General features: G+C 44.6%; 3 protein-coding genes across 13 annotated transcripts in view; all 3 read left to right on the top strand.

The window, feature by feature from the left end:
- LOC105913011 (zinc finger protein 70-like) overlaps nucleotides 1–6324 on the top strand; it is a 148655-nt gene extending 142331 nt beyond the window's left edge. For 6 of the 11 annotated variants that reach the window (XM_042703886.1, XM_042703882.1, XM_042703880.1 and 3 more), the window contains 5 exons: nucleotides 107–164; nucleotides 508–817; nucleotides 1277–1344; nucleotides 1781–2066; nucleotides 4209–6324. In XM_042703886.1, coding sequence (XP_042559820.1) covers nucleotides 107–164; nucleotides 508–817; nucleotides 1277–1344; nucleotides 1781–2066; nucleotides 4209–5371 — 1885 coding nt within the window. In that variant the 3' untranslated portion in view covers nucleotides 5372–6324. The remainder of the gene's footprint in view (nucleotides 1–106; nucleotides 165–507; nucleotides 818–1276; nucleotides 1345–1780; nucleotides 2067–4208) is intronic. The other 5 variants (XM_042703883.1, XM_042703879.1, XM_042703881.1 and 2 more) reach the window with 2 other exon arrangements.
- Nucleotides 6325–11016: 4692 nt separating this feature from the next.
- LOC122128867 (ubinuclein-1-like) lies at nucleotides 11017–13828 on the top strand. The gene is made up of 5 exons (XM_042703820.1): nucleotides 11017–11514; nucleotides 11951–12052; nucleotides 12417–12515; nucleotides 13260–13409; nucleotides 13745–13828. Exons 1-5 carry the CDS (start codon nucleotides 11311–11313, stop codon nucleotides 13826–13828), a joined length of 639 nt encoding a protein of 212 aa, XP_042559754.1. The 5' UTR covers nucleotides 11017–11310.
- A 1543-nt stretch (nucleotides 13829–15371) lies between these two features.
- The window catches only part of LOC105913013 (ubinuclein-1), a 7014-nt gene continuing 169 nt past the window's right edge, over nucleotides 15372–22216 (top strand). Inside the window, exons 1-8 of the mRNA XM_042703819.1 lie at nucleotides 15372–15962; nucleotides 17774–17844; nucleotides 18157–18286; nucleotides 18643–18761; nucleotides 19559–19699; nucleotides 19831–19974; nucleotides 21163–21219; nucleotides 22155–22191. Coding sequence (XP_042559753.1) covers nucleotides 15387–15962; nucleotides 17774–17844; nucleotides 18157–18286; nucleotides 18643–18761; nucleotides 19559–19699; nucleotides 19831–19974; nucleotides 21163–21219; nucleotides 22155–22191 — 1275 coding nt within the window. The 5' untranslated portion in view covers nucleotides 15372–15386. The remainder of the gene's footprint in view (nucleotides 15963–17773; nucleotides 17845–18156; nucleotides 18287–18642; nucleotides 18762–19558; nucleotides 19700–19830; nucleotides 19975–21162; nucleotides 21220–22154; nucleotides 22192–22216) is intronic.

The following is a 22216-nucleotide window of genomic DNA, read 5'->3' as shown; positions in this document are numbered from 1 at the left end:
CTTTATGGAGCACTCTAGTTTGATAGTTCTTGACGATGAACTTTGACCATCATCCTTGCACATTTGACTTTTGAACTCTGACCCCTGCAATCTCTGATCCCTATAGGACAATTCAGGATGTGAATGAGTCGCTGCAGGATGGGGAAAGCCAGTTAAAGGTTGAGGTACACGTACGCACGCACGCACGCACGCACGCACGCACGCACGCACGCACGCACGCACACACACACACACATTAATAAATAGGGCCTCATGCAGCAAGAGATATATGAACAAATTCCCTCTTATTTTTATTCGTATTAACGGCTTATTCTTATTATATTGATAATACCCATTGATTTCTGGAATTCCCCAAATAGTTTTCTGGTTTTTGCTCTAACCATTCATTTTTTATGGAAACTTTAAAGAAGGGAACACGTTTAAAATGTAAAGTTTTTAAAGTTTTAAGCACGCACGCATACACACACTCACACACACACATTCTAACGTCTGATATGTGTTTTTCAGCAAATGGAGAGTTACAGCTCTCCTCTCCAATCAGACCAGCTGACAACAGCTCAGGAGTCTCTGGTCTGGTCAGAACCACTGGTCTCAGCTCAGGAGTCTTTGGTCTGGTCAGAACCACTGGTCTCGTCTGATGCCCAGAGTCCACTGGTCTTATCGTCTCATCATAGTCTGCCTGTCTCATCCAGTGCTGAAAGTCCGCTGGTCTCGTCTCACACGCTGGTCTCAGCTGATGCTCAGAGGCTGCTGGAGGCTACTGTTTCTGGGATTAAAGAAGAAGATGCTGATGATGGAGATGAGTACAATCAGCCTGGTGAGGAGTGCTGGGGTGGAAAGAGATACACACACACATACACACACACACACACACAGACATACGTACACACACACACACACACACACACACACACACTATATGTATATATTTTGATGATGAGGGTTTAGTGTTATTAGCATTAGCATGTCAGATGATGTGGGTTTAGTGTTATTAGCGTTAGCATGTCAGATGATGTGGGTTTAGTGTTATTAGCGTTAGCATGTCAGATGATGTGGTTTTAGTGTTATTAGCGTTAGCATGTCAGATGATGTGGGTTTAGTGTTATTAGCGTTAGCATGTCAGATGATGTGGGTTTAGTGTTATTAGCATTAGCATGTCAGATGGTGTGGGTTTAGTGTTTTATTGGCATTAGCAGGTTCTGTTCTGTAAGCAGCTACAGATTAAAGTATGAATAAATAAATGCAAATGTAAGTGTCTACTTTTCTGTTTTTGCAGACAGAGCTGACCCCGGGACCGAACAGACCCCCTCCCCATCTGAAGATATACAAACTGAACTGATGCAGGTACTGTACAGTATTTGTTGTAAATACTAAATGCTAACAAAGCTAAAGCTAATATCACTAAACCCATATCATCTGACATGCTAATGCTAATAGCACTAAACCCATATCTGATCTCGCTGATCTTAGGAACTTAAACTTATAACGTAAACAATGATTTTAGGAACAGTCAGGATTTCTAACGCATTTGGGGAGTTTTTGAGAGCTAATGCTAATAACACTGTCAGATCTAAGCTAAATAACAAGACATTTTTTTTCATTTGATTCAGTACCTTTTAACATCACAATAAACTACAATCTCTAAAATTATCATACAGTTGAATCGCCACCTCTCTTAAATTATTTCAACATAAACTGAACTATTTGACTGCATTAGTTTTCGCTAGGTGTACCTAATAAACTGGCAACTTGTATTTCTCCCTTCCTCCATGTGTTTTAGGAACAGGAGGACAAATCCAGCATACCTCTTGTCCTTTGCTCCAAAACAGACCTGTCTCCCACAGACCCCATGTCTCTGTCTCTGTCTCCAGTCCTCTGCTCTAAAACAGACCTGTCCCCTTCAGACCATGTGTCTCCAGTCCTTTGCTCCAAAACAGACCTGTCCCCCACAGACCCCGTGTTTCTGGCCCGGTTAAGGAGTGTTTCAGTGGTGTTGGTTGATTGCTGTATAACACAAGGACAGCGAGGGAAGAACGAAGAGCACCATGAAGAACAGCTAGAGACCCGTAAGAGATCAGACACACACAACTGCAAACACACACACAAACACACACACACACACTCTCAGCCAGAGACCTGTAAGAGATCAGACACACACACACTAGGGCTGTCAAAATTGCTAAAAAATGACGTTCGAAAATTCCCTTTAAAAAAAACACTTATATTCGAACATATTCGAATATCTGGTTGCGCATTAGGCACGTCAATAACAGGACAAATGAATACAACGAGACATAACTACTTGTATAGGTAATTTATTTAAATTTAAACATATTTAACAACATAATACCTACACAAAAAAAGGGGAAATTAACTAATGGCCAAGACCGCAGACCTGGGCCTCTTGCTCGCACACACGCACTCTTTCTTTCTCTCTCTCTCTCTCTCTCTCTCTCTCCCTCATCGTCGCGCTCTCTGCGCATATCGGTTTAAATGAACGACAACAATAAACAAATGCTGAGTGCTGATCAAGAGTTTCGTGCAAGCAATTTAAGGTTGCGATTCTTGTCCCAAATATGGCAGGCTTCATTCAGTAAATGAAACAAATATGATTAACATTAATTGAAGTTTTACAGCAGAACCGACAAATATTATTAACATTAATTGAAGGTTTACAGTAGAACCGACATTAAATGCTCCGAGCGAGCTGGGCTGTGGTAAACATGAAACTTTTCCTTTGCATGAAACGGCAAATAATCAAACCAGTGCATGAAGCTGTTGTAGCCTATCTAGTATATTTTATTCATGCAATATACAGTCAGTACAGTAGCGACTAGCCCACACTAGTAATGTTTCTGTTAACGTAAAATAAAATGAGGCACACACTGTTATACAATTCTACGATTCTATTGGTGACGGCTAGGAATACGGTTCCTCGGTTCCAGGGCTTCACAGAACTCCCTGAAGCCTATCCCATCCACCACACTGATCGGCCTCATGTCCTTGCATATGAACAAAATCAATTTTTGCGTGCAGGCCTCCTGTCGTGCTGCAGACAACAAACTTCTGGCGGACGGCGCAAAATATGTATCCAGTCGTGGCTGTTTCGCTGAAGTTCCACATATTATGCCATATTCACTTGGGTGCACATTTTGGAGATGTAGCCTCAAGTTGCTGGTTGTTGAATGGTTAGCTAACTCTAGCTTGACTTAGCTTACACACTAGTTTAGCTGTAGGCTCAACAAGTTTACAATCAACTAACCAAAATCCAAAACATTTACAGACATAACTCTTTAGATTTTTGGGGGTTACACTTTCTCTGCTGCGGTCAAGCTGGGTTCTGCACCTTCTGCCATCTTCCACGCAAGTCAGACAGTGTGACCTGGCCCTTACCTCAGGCGCGCGCCCACCCGCAAAGCAGACAGTCGCGCCGCTGCTGCCGCTTTTTTTTTTTCACATTCGAAATTCAGTTAACAACTATTTGAATATATATTCGAATTTAGAATATTCGTTGACAGCCCTAACACACACACACTCTCAGCCCGACCCATAAGAGATTCAGTACTCCAGTATATTTCATACAGCAGCTCTCCACAGCGAATGTGGTATAGATAGTAAGGCCAATGATTTTCCGTTAAAAAAAAATCCATTTTCCGTTTCACATTTGGTGAATTCCGTTTTTTTTCCCGTTTCAGCTCATTTTGTTCACCCTGAGGTAGATTGATGGCTTAAAATGAGTGAATAATATGTGCCCTTCTTAGATTGTTGTTTGCTAGCCATCAACAGAACAGAAAACTAAACATTTTTTGTTTTAAATGTGATTGGGAAGACGAGTGACAGGCTGTAGCGGAGGTGTGAATGTGACTGACTGTACCTTCGGCCGAGGTGTGTGGGTCAACTGTTGAAAAGAGGGGTGTGGCCGGAGCAGAGTTCAGCGCAGACGTGACATTTTCTCAGTGGTTTTGTTCTTTAATTAATGTTTGTTCATCGTTGCAATCGTTGTTGTGTTTATTTGAAAGAGCCTTGCAGCCCAAAATACAGGGGAATTTGGGCGATTTGTATGCACAAAATGATGTTTCCATCTGAAAGTTGCAATTCCGTTTCAAAGGGTGCATTTCGCGAATTCCGTCCGTTTTCCGTTATCGCGGAAAATCATTGGCCCTAAGATAGTTTTTGATGTTTGTGTGTGTTTTTTTTTGGTTAAACAGGAAAAGGATCATCTCCCTCATCCCCGGAGTTGCCAGCATCCCCCTCCATCTCGGGAACAGAGACAGAGAAATGCGGAAACTATTCCTGTTCTGTGTGTGACAAAACCTTCCACTTTTGGACTCAGTTCAGGCTTCATCAATATATTCACACAGGAAGGAGGCCTTACTGCTGCACCCTGTGTGGCAAGAGTTATAATCAAGAGGGACATCTCAAAGTACACCAACGCACTCACACAGGAGAGAGGCCCTATTGCTGCTACCTGTGTGGCAAGAGTTTTAATCAAGAGGGACATCTCAAACGTCACCAGCGCATTCATTCAGGAGAGAAGCCTTATCAATGCACTCAGTGTGGCAAGAGTTTTATTCAAGACGCACATCTCAAACAACATCAGCGCACTCACACAGGAGAGAGGCCGTACCACTGCACTCAGTGTGGCAAGAGGTTTACTCAAGAGGGAAGTCTCAAACTACATCAGCGCATTCACACAGGAGAGAGCCCGTACCACTGTACTCAGTGTGGCAAGAGCTTCACTGTAGAGGGAAGTCTCAAAAAACATCAGCGCATTCACACAGGAGAGAGGCCGTACCACTGTACTCAGTGTGGCAAGAGTTTTACTCAAGAGGGAAATCTCAAACAACACCGGCGCATTCACACAGGAGAGAAGCCGTACCACTGTACTCAGTGTGGCAAGAGTTTTACCCAAGAGGGAAGTCTCAAAAAACATCAGCGCATTCACACAGGAGAGAGGCCGTACCACTGTACTCAGTGTGGCAAGAGCTTCACTGTAGAGGGAAGTCTCAAAGTACATCAGCGCATTCACACAGGAGAGAGGCCGCACCACTGTACTCAGTGTGGCAAGCGTTTTACTCGAGAGGGAGATCTCAAAAAACATCAGCGCATTCACACTGGAGAGAAGCCTCATCAATGCACTCAGTGTGGCAAGAGTTTTACTGAAGGGGGAAATCTCAAACGACATCAGCTCATTCACACAGGAGAGAGGCCATACCAATGCACTGAGTGTGGCAAGACTTTTACTGAAGGGGGAGGTCTCAAACAACATCAGCGCATTCACACAGGAGAGAAGCCTCATCAATGCACTCAGGGTAGCAAGAGCTTTACTGATAAGAGATATCTTAAAATACATCAGCACATTCACACTTGAGAGGCTGTATCATTTCACTCGGTGTGGGGAGAGTTTTTCTACAAACGGATATCTGACAGAAATCAGCATAAACACACAAGGCAGAACCTGAAGACTTGTCCCAAGTGATAAGCCATTGGAAGAGCTGGTAGAAACACAGAAGGCAGAATCTGAAGAATTGTCCCAAGTGATAAGCCATTGGAAGAGCTGATAGAATTCTCTAAATGCTTAGAAAAGGTGCTTCAGTGCTTCCTTTCTCATCTCCTTTAGCATTGGGCACACTGGACCATCCTTTACGAAGAAGAGGAGATGATGTCGTCCCACTATTCATTGTGGCAACAGCATCTAAAGACCCATGTCAATAACATCCGCCGTCACATAGCTATGTAGCCTAGTGTAAGTGCAGTTGGATTTTCTCATTTCCGCGGTTGTCTTTTCCTGAATCCTTGTCATTTTCTTCTTTCTTTTTTTTACTATCTGACTGTTCATCATCATGATTGGGTTAGTTAGGGTATGGCACCATTCTGGAACTAATGCAGCACTATTCTGTAGCTATTGCAGCACCATTCTGGAACTAATCCAGCACCATTCTGGAACTAATACAGCACCATTCTAGAACTAATCCAGCACCATTCTGGAACTAATACAGCACCATTCTGGAACTGCCCTGGAGAGAGTCTGCCCAGGAACATGGTGTGGGGAGTCACTGGGTATTTCATGTCCATGTATTATTTCAAATCAGTTGTCTGTTTCCATACCTCTTTCAGCAGATAACAAGTGTGTTTTTAGTTTTCTGTCCAGTTGTAGTGTCATATATAAATGTGTTGAGAAGATTTGTGTCTTCCCAAGGCTCAGGGATACACACACACACACATACTTTTGTTCTACATTCAGAAAGTTTTGAAACTCCGATAACCATATTCATTGCATTGTAAGGAATGTAATTTCCAAATAAACCTTAACCATGAAATGTTCATTTTGATTGTGTAATATAGACTGGGGTTGTTGCGTAATATGTTTGGGTGATTGCGTAATATAGACTAGAGTAAATATGTTGGGGTGATTGTGTAATATAGACTAGAGTAAATATGTTGGGGTGATTGTGTAATATAGACTAGAGTAAATATGTTGGAGTGATTGCGTAATATAGACTAGAGTAAATATGTTGGGGTGATTGCGTAATATAGACTAGGGTGAATATGTTGGAGTGATTGCGTAATATAGACTAGGGTAAATATGTTGGGGTGATTTGATATTGAAATGTGTCGAAGGACACTAAAGCGTGCCAGCGGAAATGGCGTGATTTTTGATGCGCACAAAGATGGGTAAGGCAGGTTTAAATTCACCTTAAGCACGTGACACCCTGTCAGATATACACCCTATCTAGACACCCTATCTAGCTCTCAGATATACACCCTATTTAGGTCTCTTCACTGATAGACACCCTATCGGGCTCTCAGATATATACCCTATCTAGCTCTCAGATATACACCCTATCTATCTCTCTCCACTGATATACACGCTATCTAGCTCTCTGGTAGACACCCTATCTATCTATCTCCACTGATATACACCCTGTCTAGCTCTCAGATATACACCCTGTCTATCTCTCTCCACTGATAGACACCCTGTCTAGCTCTCTCCACTGATAAACACCCTGTCTAGCTCTCTCCACTGGTAGACACCCTGTCTATCTCTCACCCTGTCTAGCTCTCTTCACTGATAGACACCCTGTTGTAGGTGAAATTGGTACCAGCCTCACATGGGAGTACCAGACTATGTAGGTAACTTACCCTGTGAGCAGGAGCCGGGTGAATGTGGGTGCAATTGTGTGTAAATTGTGATACCGTCTTTGCGAGGGCCACCAAGACACACTGGTGCTGTCCTTGCAACAGCAACAATATGTTGGTAATCTCACCCGATTGGACAGGCATCAACCATTCAACACAAAGGCAGATCAATTAAGTTGAACACCTAGGGGGCGCCACACAAAGTGTAGTGTCCTCCACGTGGTCAAAATAATGATAATCCACAAATCAGTCTCGTTAAATATATCAGTCTCATAAAATATATTATACTATCAATTTGGAACTCTGATTAATAATTAAATTAATAACTACAACCAAAGTTACCTTACTAATAGTACGGTTGAAGGTCATTAGAATTCTGAATAGAAGAGGTTGGCAACGTCCATTCTTGTGCAACATTAAATAAACCAGCGTATATAAATCAAAGTATTTATTCACACAATGATAAGAAAATAACACACAATATGTAATCTAGCTAAATGTAACTAACCAATGAATTGAAGGAATAGGTGTATGTGTAATCGAGAGGGAGTGTGTGCGTGAGCTTGTGAGCTCGGGGTTGCGCTGTTAGGAGCGCGCCAGAAAGAATGTGTGTGTGTTCCTTTGTCTGATCACCGTAGTTCCGCGTGCATGTGTGTGCACGTACGCGAACATACATGTGATGTGAACAAGGACGAGCCTATATGCAGCGCGAAGTTCGAGTATTCTCTTCGCGTGTGAGGCTATGTGAAGGCCAATGTATGTGTAATCGTGCGCGATTAAGGTGCCATGTTAGGAAAGAGGGAAATGGTTAGTGATGCATGCAAGACTCGATGTGTCTGAGAAGCAATCCTAACGATAACCCTTAGATGGTGTGGCGAAGCCAACTACCAGCTAACAATGAACATATATATCACAGTTACGTTCAGTAAACAAAACATATGAAACACATGAACAATGGCATGTAAACAGTCTTATGCTTAGCCAGGTTGTGAATAGCTAGGATAGCTAAATGCCCAGTTAATGTCAGAGTTACCAGTCCTTTGGGAAAAGTGTTGGGCTGGTCCGACGTGGATAAGGCAGAGAAGCGATGATGCCGTCCGTAAATGGAGAAAGTTGTCCTTGCTGTGATGTCTGTGTCCCTGCAGTTTAGATCGGAGGATTTGATCGCTCAGAACGTTGCAGTCTGCCTTTTGTTCCCGTTGTGTGGAGTTAGCTAGCAGGTCTATCGTTAGCTGCTTTCGCTAAACTTACTGCGTCTCACTTATCAGTTCGGTGACTGAAATCTTAGGCATATGTCGGCCGTAAGAAGTGAGAACAAAGAGAGTAGTTCTTCACCGTGTGACGGTGTGCTCCAAGCGGTGTTGGAGATGAGGAGAGGAAGAGAGGTCTTGGCCAGGTGGGCGCCGACAGAGAGAGGGTCACATCTGGGGAGATGCGGCTATTATCCACGCTCAGGTGGGCGTGGTTAAGAAAAGCATCAGGTTACATTTTTATGACAGGTAAAACCTGACGTAGTTTCCGGGGGAACCCATAGACAAGTTACTGATTAAAGTCAACCACAATGGACGAATTCCAGGTGTACCTACACTGTCTATCTCTCTCCACTGATAGACACCCTGTCTAGCTCTCTTCACTGATAGACACCCTGTCTATCTCTCCACTGATAGACACCCTGTCTATCTCTCTCCACTGATAGACACCCTGTCTAGCTCTCTCCACTGATAGACACCATGTCTAGCTCTCTGGTAGACACCCTGTCTATCTCTCTCCACTGATAGACACCCTATCTATCTCTCTCCACTGATAGACACCCTATCTAGCTCTCAGATATACACCCTGTCTATCTCTCACCACTGGTAGACACCCTGTCTATCTCTCACCCTGTCTATCTCTCTCCACTGATAAACACCCTGTCTAGCTCTCTCCACTGGTAGACACCCTGTCTATCTCTCACCCTGTCTATCTCTCTTCACTGATAGACACCCTGTCTATCTCTCTCCGCTGGTAGACACCCTGTCTATCTCTCTGGTAGACACCCTGTCTAGCTCTCTCCACTGATAGACACCCTGTGTAGCCTTCTCACACATGAACACATTTACATTTAGTCATTTAGCAGACGCTTTTGTCCAAAGCGACGTACAAGGGAGAGAACAGTCAAGCTATGAGCAATAGAGACCTAGTGTAACAATAAATACTACTTTACATAAGAAATAGAAAAACGAAATAGACAAGAAACAAAAAAGAAGTGCAGGAATGTAACCGCTGTAAGTGCAAGTTAAGCACTAGTCGAAGTACCAGTTAGGAAGGGAGGTGTGCTCTCTGAAGAGTTGGGTCTTCAAGAGCTTCACGCACACAAGCTCATGTTTAAGTAGTGATAATTATTATTTTTTTTTTTTTAATATATAAAGATAAAGATACCGAAATGGTACCATGGTGATGCATCCCTCCGTCCGTCCGTGTGTGTGTGTGTGTGTGTGTGTGTGTGTGTCAAGTTCCTAGGTTTTTCTTGTCTAACTCTCTGGCCCAACTTGAAATGGCCTGATACATGAACCCCAAAGTACGCACGGGACAACTCTTTCCAACTCAGATTGATCTTTATTTTTCCTTATTTGTTTGGTCTGGTTGGTTCATTAGGTTGAAAACCTTCAAAACACAAAAAAGTACAAGTTGTACAAAATGCAAATAAACTTCAAACTATTTCAGTACCAAGGCTTACAACAGTTGGAATTGCTGAAACAATCCCAACTAATGACAGAATGACTGTTTAATGACTGCAAACAGTATGCAGCATAGGTGTTTTTTTTAAGAAAAGCACTTCAAACATCATTGTTCAATTTATGAGGGAGTGACAAAATATACTCAAACAAAAAGCCAAACTCATTTGCAGGCAGCAAACTGATAAGCATGCTGCCTGTATGCTGTGTGCTGCTTGGTTATTATCATTACACAAATCAAACAATTCATACTACCATCATCAACCATCAATGTCTATAAACAGAACATATGTCCATCCCCGACCAAAGATGGACAGTTCACTTCACTTGGTCCCCGGGCGCTACAAGCTGCCCACTGCTCCTGGGTGGTCCTTGAGGAAGGGCGGTCCAGGATGGGAAAAAGCAGAAAATAAATTCACCGCGACCTCAGGCTTACCTGTGTGTGTGTGTGTGTGTCCTGTGTCGCCTCCATGTATGCACGTGTGTGTTCCAGTGTGTCGTGTGTGCCATTAAAAACCTGACAAAGGTCTTAATTATTATCTTAATTATTATTATTATAACAGCACTTCCAACAGCAAATGATCATCACAATAAAAAACACACTTAGTTACTGTACCAGTTGCTTCTTTGGTTGCACCGCGAGTAGATCCTTTGTGTGTGTGTGTGTGTGTGTGTGTGTGTGTGTGTGTGTGTGTGTGTGTGTGTGTGTGTGTGTGTGTGTGTGTCTCTGTCTCTGTCTCTCTCTCTGCTGAGATGTTTGCTGAGACCTTTCCTTCACAGGTGCTCCAACTTAAAATAATGAGCAGCCTGCACTGGCCTGCTAGTGGTGCATTCTGGGACTTGTGTGTGTGCGTGCGTGCGCGTGCGCGTGTGTCAATGCAGATTCCTCTTTTGACCATGGGGGCCAAATATTACAGGTATACCTCTCACTGTAGCTTATATATAAATAAATATAAATATAAACTTTTAATTGATTAACTGCAGTAGGTATTAATCGATAGGATTGCTATGGTCACATGAGTGACTCAGAACCAGATTCAGTTTAGTGACGATTTGATTGCATAGGCCTATAAAACAATTAGTTATCACAAGGGTAACGTAATTTACTGTAATGGAATTTACTATGTTAATTTATGTTTTATAAAATATACATTAATATAGGCCTACGTTAATTAGGATTTGATTCACCAACCGTGACCAACCGTTTAATCCAAACCCAAATGCCCATGTAAGCATAACCAACATAGACAAAAGACTAATTGAACGTGGGGATTTGGATATTGATCAAACGACTGGGTCACCACAAGTTAACCGAATCAGGCATACATGAAACTAAAGATAATTGGATTTAAGGTAACCTAGGAACCTGCATCCAATTAGTCCCGTTGCGCCTCTTCTGAAGTTTGCTCGTCACGAGTTCTCCGAGTTTCCGCAATTTGGTCTGTCGTGGGTCATCATGGCACTGCCGCGTCGAATCCAGCTCACCACCTTGTCCGGTGACACTCCTCTACCGGCGGCACCGTCGCCGAAGCTGCCCGTTAACGAGTCCAAACCCGAGGCGAACCTCCTTGGGACGGTGACTACCGTGCGCTTCGAGCTGCAGCTGCGCCCGTCCAACGAGCATCGTTGCCCAGAGTTCTGCTATTCGGAATTGGTGAAGGTGCTATCAGTGGAAAACACTGCTGCTACATCACACACACACACACACACACACACTAGACATAAACAGAAACACAGATTCACTAGACATTAACACAGATTCACAAGGTGCCATCAGTGGAAAACAGCGCTGTTACATTAGTTAGCCACGCTAGCGTGGAGCAAAAGCACCTGTTGTTGCCTAAGCTTATTGGGGTTTGGTAATCTAACTGACGTTGTGTTTAATGTGTTGCCTAAGCTTATTGGGGTTTGGTAATCTAACTGACGTTGTGTTTAATGTGTTGCCTAAATTTATTGGGGTTTGGTAATCTAACTGACGTTGTGTTTATTGTGTTGCCTAAGCTCTTTGGGGTTTGTTAATCTAACTGACGTTGTGTTCATGTGTTTAACAACACAAACTGACGTTAACGTTAATGTGTTTGTTTCGTGTACGTCAGGCCAATGAAGCGCAAAAACGACCTAAAACTTTCGAAGAGGTGGACGCGGAAAACGAGAGAAATGAACTTGAAGTTCTGGCAAAGAAGTTTGAATCCAAATATGTGAGCAGATGTCGCCGTAGCTACTGTTGCAAATGTGTTTGTTTAAAGCCAAATATGTGAGCGTATGTTGCCGTACTGTGGCAAATTTGGTTGTTTATAGCCAAATATGTGAGCGTATGTCGCCGTACTGTTGCAAATGTGGTTCTTTATAGCCAAATATGTGAGCGTATGTCGCCTTACTGTTGCAAATGTGTTTGTTTATAGCCAAATATGTGAGCGTATGTTGCCGTACTGTTGCAAATGTGTTTGTTTATAGCCAAATATGTGAGCGTATGTTGCCGTACTGTTGCAAATGTGGTTGTTTATAGCCAAATATGTGAGCGTATGTTGCCGTACTGTGTGGGTGTGTGTGTGTGCCCTTCAGGGAGGACCTGACAAACCAAGGAAAGACCGCATATCTGACCTGGTGGACATCGGTGACGGCTATGATGACGAGGACTCTTTTATTGATAACTCTGAGGCGGTGAGTCCTTGGGCCTGGCCCGTGTGTGCGCCTAAAGCCTTTTTCACACATAGTTCCTGTGTGTGTGTGTGTGTGTGTGTGTGTGCGCGCCTAAAGCCTTTTTCACACATAGTTCCTGTGTGTGTGTGTGCGCGCCTAAAGCCTTTTTCACACATAGTTACTGTGTGTGTGTGTGTGTGTGTGTGTGTGTGTGCACATAGTTCCTGTGGGGTGGAGGGGTCCGTGGGGAAAGCCCTCCAACAGTGAGTTTGGCGGAAGTGACTCGCTCAGATTGCCGCCTCTTAAATACACATGTGTGTAAAACAAGTTCATCTTTGAAATCACGCTAGTGCCTTATGCTATATATGCCCTCGACACGCTAGTGCCTTATGCTATATCACGCTAGTGCCTTATGCTATATCACGCTAGTGCCTTATGCTATAGATGCCCTCGAAAAGGCCTATGTCCCTCATGGTTTTCATTATTTTGGGGGGGAATAGTCACTAGCAATCTATAACAAAATGATATGCTTATCCTACATGATTGTGTGTGTGTGTGTGTGTGTGTGTGTGTATGTGTGTGTGAGGTGTCTGATTTTGTATGTTTATCTGTGGGGGTGTGTGGTCTGTCTGTCTGATTTGTGTGTGTCTCTGTGATTGTGTGTGTTTATCTGTGTGTGTGTGTGTGTGTGTGTGTGTGTGTGTGTGTGTGTGTGGTCTGTGTGTGTGTGTGTGTGTCTTATTGTGTGTGTGTATTTTGCTGCAGTATGATGAGTTTGTGCCGTCGTCTCTCACCACGGAACATGGCGGCTTCTATATCAACTCCGGCGCGCTCCAATACCGCCGGACATCTGATGGAGCAGTGTGTGTGACATCTGGCTCTGATGGAGACCCAGAGACAACCAAGATAGTAAAGGTACAAATTAAGTCTCACACACACACACACACACACACACACACACATGTTAACCCATCACACACACACACACACACACACACACATGCATATTGACCCATCACACACACACACACACATGCATATTGACCCATTACACACACTCACACACACACTCACATGAATATTAACCCATCACACACACACACACACACACACACACACACACATGCATATTAACCCATCACACACACACATACACACACTCACATGCATATTAACCCATCACACACACACACACACACACACACACACACACACAGTGCAGTTAGGCTGTGTTTGTCTTCCCTCATCAGAAGCGTAAGCTGAAAGATGGAGGAGAGCAGAAGTTGAAGAAGAAAAAGAAGAGACTGGAGGAGAAGTCCACTGAAGCTGGGTAATTACATCACTATGGCAATGGCTAAAAAGAATCAGAACTCACAAACATCACTATGGCAACGGTCACACTAGAAATCTGAAGCTGGCTAAAAAGAATCAGAACTCACAAACATCACTATGACAACACTCCCACTAGACAACAGCAGGGGTACGTTCGTCGTAGGATTGAAGCTAAGTTAATCAATTGGCCTTTTAGCCCGTTAAGATTAGCGAGCTGATTGAGAACAGCAAATATCGGTTCGTTAACGGCTGATCCGCATCCAAATCATGTGGTTAATTTCAACCAGGCTAAACTTACCGGGGCATTTGCGCGTGCACGTCCTACTTCAAAAGGCAGGAAAGGTCGATCACCAAAACAATGATTTTCTAGCGGTATAATGGTTCTAAACTCAAAGAAAATGGCTCTTTTTTTCTCCGCTGGCCAGCAGGAGATGAACATGAACGCTTATGAAGAATACAAGACCATAATCATGGCAAAATTCAACACCGCCACCGCTGTGAGAGCAAGGTGTGTTGGGATGTTTATAGGGTGATATCTATGTATGAATAACTGACGGCAAGTGTCAACTAGTACAGAGGTTCTCTCTACCGGTTCGAAACTACAAGGTTGCTAGTTCAAATCCCCTCACCTCCTTCCTCGATATAGTTCTACATTTTCTTGTAAGTCGCTTTGAATAAAAGCGTCTGTTAAATGACTAAATGTATTAATAAGAAATGCAATAAATTGAAGCAGTGAAAATAAATTGTCTATTTCTCTCTATTCTTATCATGAGTCCACCTTAACCATTTTCTACAATAATGATATGCTATGGTGTAGGCTACTAATAACGCTCATATAATTATGAGTGCTTTGTTCTCCGCATCACCGACACTACAAAAATGTACCACTCGCAAAAAAGCGCAAGACAGTCAATGTTCGACTGTGGTGTTTGCAATAAATGACTCGAGAAGGTCTTGTAAATTAATGATTCCTTGTCGGCTGAATCGGTAGCGCTCATACAAGAATAATTGATCTTGGCGATTGCAAAGAACTCTCTCCCTCCGCTAATCTTATTAACTATCTAATATCAGTCCTTGGTCAATGGGATCCCTCCTTTTTCCGGGGGTGTGGCAAGCTTATCCAGCTACACTTAAGTTAGCCTGCCCTGGAGCAGGTTAGTGCTAATCGATATGTAACTATGGTGATTTATCAAAAGTTGCTTCCACGAACCAAAAAGAGGGGCGTTTTTTATCTTAGCCTGAAAATTAGCTCGCTAAACCGCTTAGCGAGCTACGACGAATACCCCCCAGGTGGGTTATTGGAATCAGAACTCGCTAACAAACATCATCTTATACATCTAACAATCACGGACGTCATCACGGCAACAATCTCTAGACAGCTGATGCTGGGTAATTAGAATAGCTAATGCTAATGGCATCTGATTGCATCAAACTCGACAAACAAAATGATGTACAGGTGAATGTTAACTAAAGGATGTTGTTTGCTCAACTGTGTGACAACATTCTCTGTTCATGAAAAGGACTGGGGCAGAATGATGAACTAGTCTGCTCCTGCATCTGATGCCTTCATCCCTAGATCCATTTAAGAGCTTCCCCCTGTTCCTCATACACTTCCTCTTCCTCTTCCTCTTCCTCAGCCTCCCACTCATTCCGCGTCCGACCCCCTCTGAGGCGCGTCCTCCCCCCCAGAAGCAGCCGAGGCGTCCGCGGTCGGGGCCGTTGAACCTGGACAGCGTTCTTCGCAAGCTGCAGCACGGGAAGCTTCAGGAGTTCCAGTTCGACAGACCCCTCATCGCCCCGCCCCCCACCCCACTGGAGCTCTCCCCACCGCCGCCGCCGGCCAGTGGGAGCACCAATCATCAGAGCACTCCGCCGGCCCTCTTGGCCAATCAGAGCACCCTACCTGCCAGGATAACCAATCAGAGCACACCACCAATAGATTTAACCAATCAGAGCACACCACCAATAGATTTAACCAATCAGAGCACACCACTAATAGATTTGACCATTCAGAGCACGCCTCCTCCAAGGGCCAGCGTTGACCAGCCTGTGTCCCAAAGCAGCCAGAAGCTTGTGGCCACACCCCCTCATGGTCTCCCCTCACCTCTCCGGGCGTGCATCAGGGACCTCACACAGGTGAGTCCACAACTCAGCCACGACTGGGCCGGAACTCAGCCACAGGTGAGTCCACAACTCAGCCACAGGTGAGTCCACAACTCAGCCACGACTGGGCCTGAACTCAGCCACAGGTGAGTCCACAACTCAGCCACGACTGGGCCTGAACTCAGCCACAGGTGAGTCCACAACTCAGCCACGGCTGGGCCGGAACTCAGCCACAGGTGAGTCCACAACTCAGCCACGACTGGGCCTGAACTCAGCCACAGGTGAGTCCACAACTCAGCCACGACTGGGCCTGAACTCAGCCACAGGTGAGTCCACAACTCAGCCACGACTGGGCCTGAACTCAGCCACAGGTGAGTCCACAACTCAGCCACGACTGGGCCTGAACTCAGCCACAGGTGAGTCCACAACTCAGCCACGACTGGGCCTGAACTCAGCCACAGGTGAGTCCACAACAGCCACGACTGGGCCGGAACTCAGCCAGAGGTTGACTGCTAATGCTAATGCTACCAGTCGCCTTTAGGCCGCATTTCACTCTGCTAACACTAGCGGTTACCTTTAAGCTGCATTTCACACCGCTAATGCTAATGCTATCAGTCGCCTTTAGGCCGCATTTCACTCTGCTAACACTAGCGGTTACCTTTAAGCTGCATTTGACACCGCTAATGCTAATGCTACCGGTCGCCTTTAGGCCGTGTTTGTTTACATGGTCATAAAAGCTCACCATGATGTTTCTGTTGGATGGATGGATGAATGGATGAACGAATGAATGATGAATGATGAACGAATGATGAAGCACTTCTGTGTGTATGGACAGACTTTGGTGAATGAATGTTTTAATGAATGATGAAGCATTCTGTGTGTATGGACAGACTTTGGTGAATGGATGGATGGATGAATGAATGAATGAAAGATGATGCATTCTGTGTGTATGGACGGACTTTGGTGAAATGAATGAGTGATGATGCATTCTGTGTGTATGGACAGACTTGGGTGAATTAATGAATGAATGATGAAGCACTTCTGTGTGTATGGACAGACTTGGGTGAAATGAATGAGTGATGATGCATTCTGTGTGTATGGACAGACTTGGGTGAATTAATGAATGATTTTAATGAATGATGATGCATTCTGTGTGTATGGACAGACTTGGGTGAATGAATGAATGAATGATGATGCATTCTGTGTGTATGGACAGACAGACTTTGGTGCAGCTCAGGGCCCCATGCATAGCAGACTGCTGTCATGGTCACATGTAGATCAGACTGTTGTCATGGTCACATGTAGATCAGACTGCTGTCATGTCTGTTGATGGTCACATGTAGATCAGACTTAAAGTGCACTAAGTTTGTGTGTGTTATTCTGGCTGATTGTGTGTGTGTGTGTGTGTGTGTGTGAGAGAGATTCTGGCTGATTGTTAGTGTGTTTGTGTGTGTGATTCTGGCTGATGGTGTGTGTGATTCTGGCTGATTGTTTGTGTGTGTGAGATTCTGGCTGATTGTTAGTGTGTGTGTGTGTGTGAGAGAGAGATTTTGGCTGATTGTTAGTGTGTGTGTGTGAGATTCTGGCTGATTGTGTGTTTTGTGTGTGTGATTCTGGCTGATTGTTTGTGTGTGTGTGAGATTCTGGCTGATTGTTTGTGTGTGTGTGTGTGTGTGTGAGAGATTCTGGCTGATTGTTAGTGTGTGTGTGAGATTCTGGCTGATTGTGTGTTTTGTGTGTGTGATTCTGGCTGATTGTTAGTGTGTTTGTGTGTGTGATTCTGGCTGTGTGTGTGTGTGTGTGTGTGTGTGATCTGGGCTGACGTGTGTTCTTGCTGTTGACAGGTTGCCAGGGTGTGTGAGGGCGAGAGCAAGCTGAAGTTCTTCACTCAGGAGGTCAACAGCATGCTGCTGGAGTGGGTGACACGCACACACACACACACACACACACACACACACACACACACATGCGCACGCACGTACACAAACACACACACACACACACACACATGCATTCCCGTATCTTATCCTTAATTTGATCTAGTCTTTATCTTTTCTGATCTTTTTTTTTTTTTCTTCCTTCCTCTGCTCTGTCTGTTGGTCCGGAGGTGAAATCCAGAGCTTGACCTGAACATGTTTTAAATCTGTGTGTGTTGTGTGTGGTAGTGTGGAAGTGCGTAGCTAAGAGTTGGGTTTTAATTCTCTGTGTGTGTGTGGGGGGGGGGTAGTGTCGAAGTGCGGAGCAGAGAGTTGGGTCCAGCAGTGCGTTCGCGTGTCTTCACACACCTCTCCAATCACCTGCCTTTCAGCAGAGACACACTCCTGAAGAGAGCCCGCAAGCTCACACACACACCACAGGTAGACACACACACACACACACACACACACACACACACTCCTGAAGAGAGCCCGCAAGCTCACACACACCACAGGTACACACACGCACGCACACACACACTCACTCCTGAAGAGTCCAGGCAAGCTCACACTCAAACCACAGGTACACACACACACACACACACACACCCTCCTGAAGAGAGCCCGCAAACTCACACTCAAGGTACACACTCACTCACTCACGAAGAGACCTGGCAAGCTCACACTCAAAACACAGCAACACACACACACACACACACTCCTAGAGAGCCTTCAAACAGTCAAACCACAGGTACACACACACACTCTCGTCTTTTTTTGTCTGCTTGCATCATCAGGTTGGGAGTCTTCTTGCAGCCCTCCAGAAACTCAAGGAGTCCATTGCCATGGCGATGCCTGAGCAGATCGCCCGTTTCCAGGACGCTTGTCGAACTTTCACTGACGTCCGAAATGCCAAGTATGAACTGTGTAACACACACACACACACACACACACACACACACACACACACACTGTACAGTATGAGCCTTAGGTATGTTACTCATCATACTTAGACTTGTATATGTGCACACACTAACATACACAAATCATTTCTTCAAAAGCACTTTTAAGGACATCACACCCGTTTGTCAGTGATGGGGGAAGTGACATCACGTCCGTGTGTCAGTGATGGGGAAGTGACATCACGTCCGTGTGTCAGTGATGGGGAAGTGACATCACACCCGTGTGTCAGTGATGGGGAAGTGATCACTAATATCACTGGTGCTGAACACTGAAGGGGGTATTTGGCTTCACTCGTCACTGAATGTGGCGTTAATGTCTATGGTCTCTCACTGACTGTGGCGTTAATGTCTATGGTCTCTCACTGACTGGCGTTAATGTCTATGGTCTCGCTATCACTGACTGTGGCGTTAATGTCTATGGTCTCTCACTGACTGTGGCTTTAATGTCTATGGTCTCGCTATCACTGACAGTGGCGTTAATGTCTATGGTCTCGCTATCACTGACAGTGGTGTTAATGTCTATGGTCTCGCTATCACTGACTGTGGCGTTAATGTCTATGGTCTCGCTATCACTGACTGTGATGTTAATGTCTATGGTCTCGCTATCACTGACTGTGGTGTTAATGTCTATGGTCTCGCTATCACTGACAGTGGTGTTAATGTCTGTGGTCTCGGTATCACTGACTGTGGCGTTAATGTCTGTGGTCTCGGTATCACTGACTGTGGCGTTAATGTCTGTGGTCTTTTAAAGAGCTAACTATGAGGGGCGAGAGAGAGAACAGGAAGAGAAGAAGGACGAACCTGAGGAGGAGGAGGAGGGAGAGATGAAGGTAGGGAAGGGAACGACATCATCACCACCGCAGAAGAGGATACACTGGAGTAAGGAGATGAGGTGAGAGCCGTGCGTCATCAACAATAATACTGACCTGTGTCTGTGTCACACCAAACAGTTAACATAGTGGTCTTTTAATACTGGTGTGTGTGTGTGGTGTGTGTGGTGTGTGTGTGTTCCTTCCTCGTCAGGGCTCTCCTGTGCGAGGTTGTTCAGATTAAGATGGGTTTCTATGAGCAGGCGAAGCGGCAACAGCCAAACGCTGAGGAATACCTGAGGAACTTTCTGGAAAGTGAGGTGAAGTCACTCTGGCCTAAAGGGTGGATGCTGACCAGGTATGATATGTTATGGCTTCTCTATGACAGGATCAGGTGTGTTATGGCTTCTATATGACCAGGTGTGTTATGGCTTCTCTATGATCAGGTGTGTTGTGTTATGGCTTCTCTATGATCAGGTGTGTTGTGTTATGGCTTCTCTATGATCAGGTGTGTTGTGTTATGGCTTCTCTATGATCAGGTGTGATATGGCTTCTCTATGATCAGGATCAGGTGTGTTATGGCTACTCTATGATCAGGTGTGTTATGGCTTCTCTATGATCAGGTGTGATATGGCTTCTCTATGATCAGGATCAGGTGTGTTATGGCTACTCTATGATCAGGTGTGTTATGGCTACTCTATGATCAGGTGTGATATGGCTTCTCTATGATCAGGTGTGATATGGCTTCTCTATGATCAGGTGTGTTATGGCTTCTCTATGTCCAGGTGTGTTATGGCTACTCTATGATCAGGTGTGATATGGCTTCTCTATGATCAGGTGTGATATGGCTTCTCTATGATCAGGTGTGTTATGGCTTCTCTATGACCAGGTGTGGTGTGTTATGGCCTCCATATGAACCACTATAAACTTCTCATGAGTTTCCCTTGAGAGTCTGATCTGAGGATTTTATATAATTTGCAAGATTCCTATGAAGTCTTTGTATAAGGCCTGTATGACTTTCCTATGAGTTGCTATAAGCCACTTATGTATAAGTAATAAGCTAAGCTCTTAGTTAGAACTGTAGGAGACTTCCAGTAGTGTCTGCATTCTGAGCCAGAGTGGGCGTTATTCTAGAACTATAATAGTCTGCATTCTGAGCCACTGGTCTGGTCTGGTTCGTTATTCCAGAACTATAATAGTCTGCATTCTGAACCAGTGGTTATTCTAGAACTATAATAGTCTGCGTTCTGAATGAGGAGTCTGTATCCAACTGATATACGTTATCAGTTTGCTGGGTTGTTTGTGGTTGGGAGAGAGCTTGTTGAGAATGAACAACTCTCTGAGCGTTACTAGGGCAACTGTTTGTTTGTCTTGACTCCAACTCTCTGAGGGTTACTAGGGCAACTGTTTGTCTTGACTCCAACTCTCTGAGGGTTACTATGGCAACTGTTTGTTTGTCCTGACTCCAACTCTCTGAGGGTTACTAGGGCAACTGTTTGTTTGTTTGTTTGTCCTGACTCCTGTCCCCTGCTCTGTGCCTGTGTAGGATTCTACTGAAGGAGAGTCACAAAGCCCATCTGCACCTCACCAACACCTGCATCAGGTAAGTGGAACCTGCGTTGTGTAGACGAGCACAGGGCCACACCGGACTCCAACTCGCTACCTCTGACACGGGAGGCGGCTGTGCTAGCAATGAGGCGAAGATCCATGGGTCGCTACGTAAGGGTGCTACAAGGGTGCTAGTGTCTGTCGCTACGTAAGATGCTAGCACCTATATGCACTCCCATATGTAGCGTCGGATGCTATCACCCATGTAGCACACATACGTAGCGTCGGATGGTAGCACCCACACGTAGCGACAGTGTCTGTCGCTACGTAAGATGCTAGCACCCATATGTACTCCCATATGTAGCGACAGATGGTAGTGACCGATGCTAGCATCCATGTAGCACACGTATGGGTTGATATTTGCTCCCGATTTGCATGGGCTATTATGCGACTTAGGTTGATAGAAACTTATTTATTTGCATGAAATTGCGTTTGTTGAGGTTTCATTATGAGTTTACATTAAAGTTCTGAACCCACAGCTGTTCACAACTCCTTCCTTGATTAGGGGAGTATATGTGTTTCAAAATATGCAAATGGGTCAGAACCCAGCTACTGACTGGCTTTAAATGGGCCAGAACCCAGCTACTGACTGGCTTTAAATGGGCCAGAACCCAGCTACTGACTGGCTTTAAATGGGCCAGAACCCAGCTACTGACTGGCTTTAAATGAGCCAGAACCCAGCTACTGACTGGCTTTAAAGGTTGCTCTAAATGCTTTAAAGTCTGTGGGCAGTAAAGCATTAAAAAGAGTGTGTGTGATGGTATAAGTGTGTGTGTGTGTGTGTGTGAGTGACATAGAACTTGTGTTGAAAACGTAGCATTAAAAATACATCTCCAGTCTCTCGGTGACGCTAAATGAATACTGATTGCTGATTGGTAGTGGACTTGGAGATGACCAATGATGTTTGATCTGTTCCTTTGTTCATTGCAGAGGAAAAAAGAGATCTGTCACAAATACCAAACTGAAGGTAAGTACAACCCACAAACCACTAC

The sequence above is a fragment of the Clupea harengus genome, chromosome 26, assembly GCF_900700415.2.
Source record: "Clupea harengus chromosome 26, Ch_v2.0.2, whole genome shotgun sequence".
NCBI classification, from domain to species: domain Eukaryota; kingdom Metazoa; phylum Chordata; class Actinopteri; order Clupeiformes; family Clupeidae; genus Clupea; species Clupea harengus.
Note: the sequence above shows the minus strand (reverse complement) of the source record. Positions and strands in the feature narration are given on the sequence as shown.

Coding starts and splice junctions, on each gene's coding strand:
- LOC122128867 (XM_042703820.1), top strand. CDS start 11,311: ATGGCACTGCCGCGTCGAATCCAGCTCACCACCTTGTCCGGTGACACT. Junction 12,053..12,416: donor AGAAGTTTGAATCCAAATAT/GTGAGCAGATGT, acceptor TGTGCCCTTCAG/GGAGGACCTGACAAACCAAG. Junction 13,410..13,744: donor AGACAACCAAGATAGTAAAG/GTACAAATTAAG, acceptor TTCCCTCATCAG/AAGCGTAAGCTGAAAGATGG.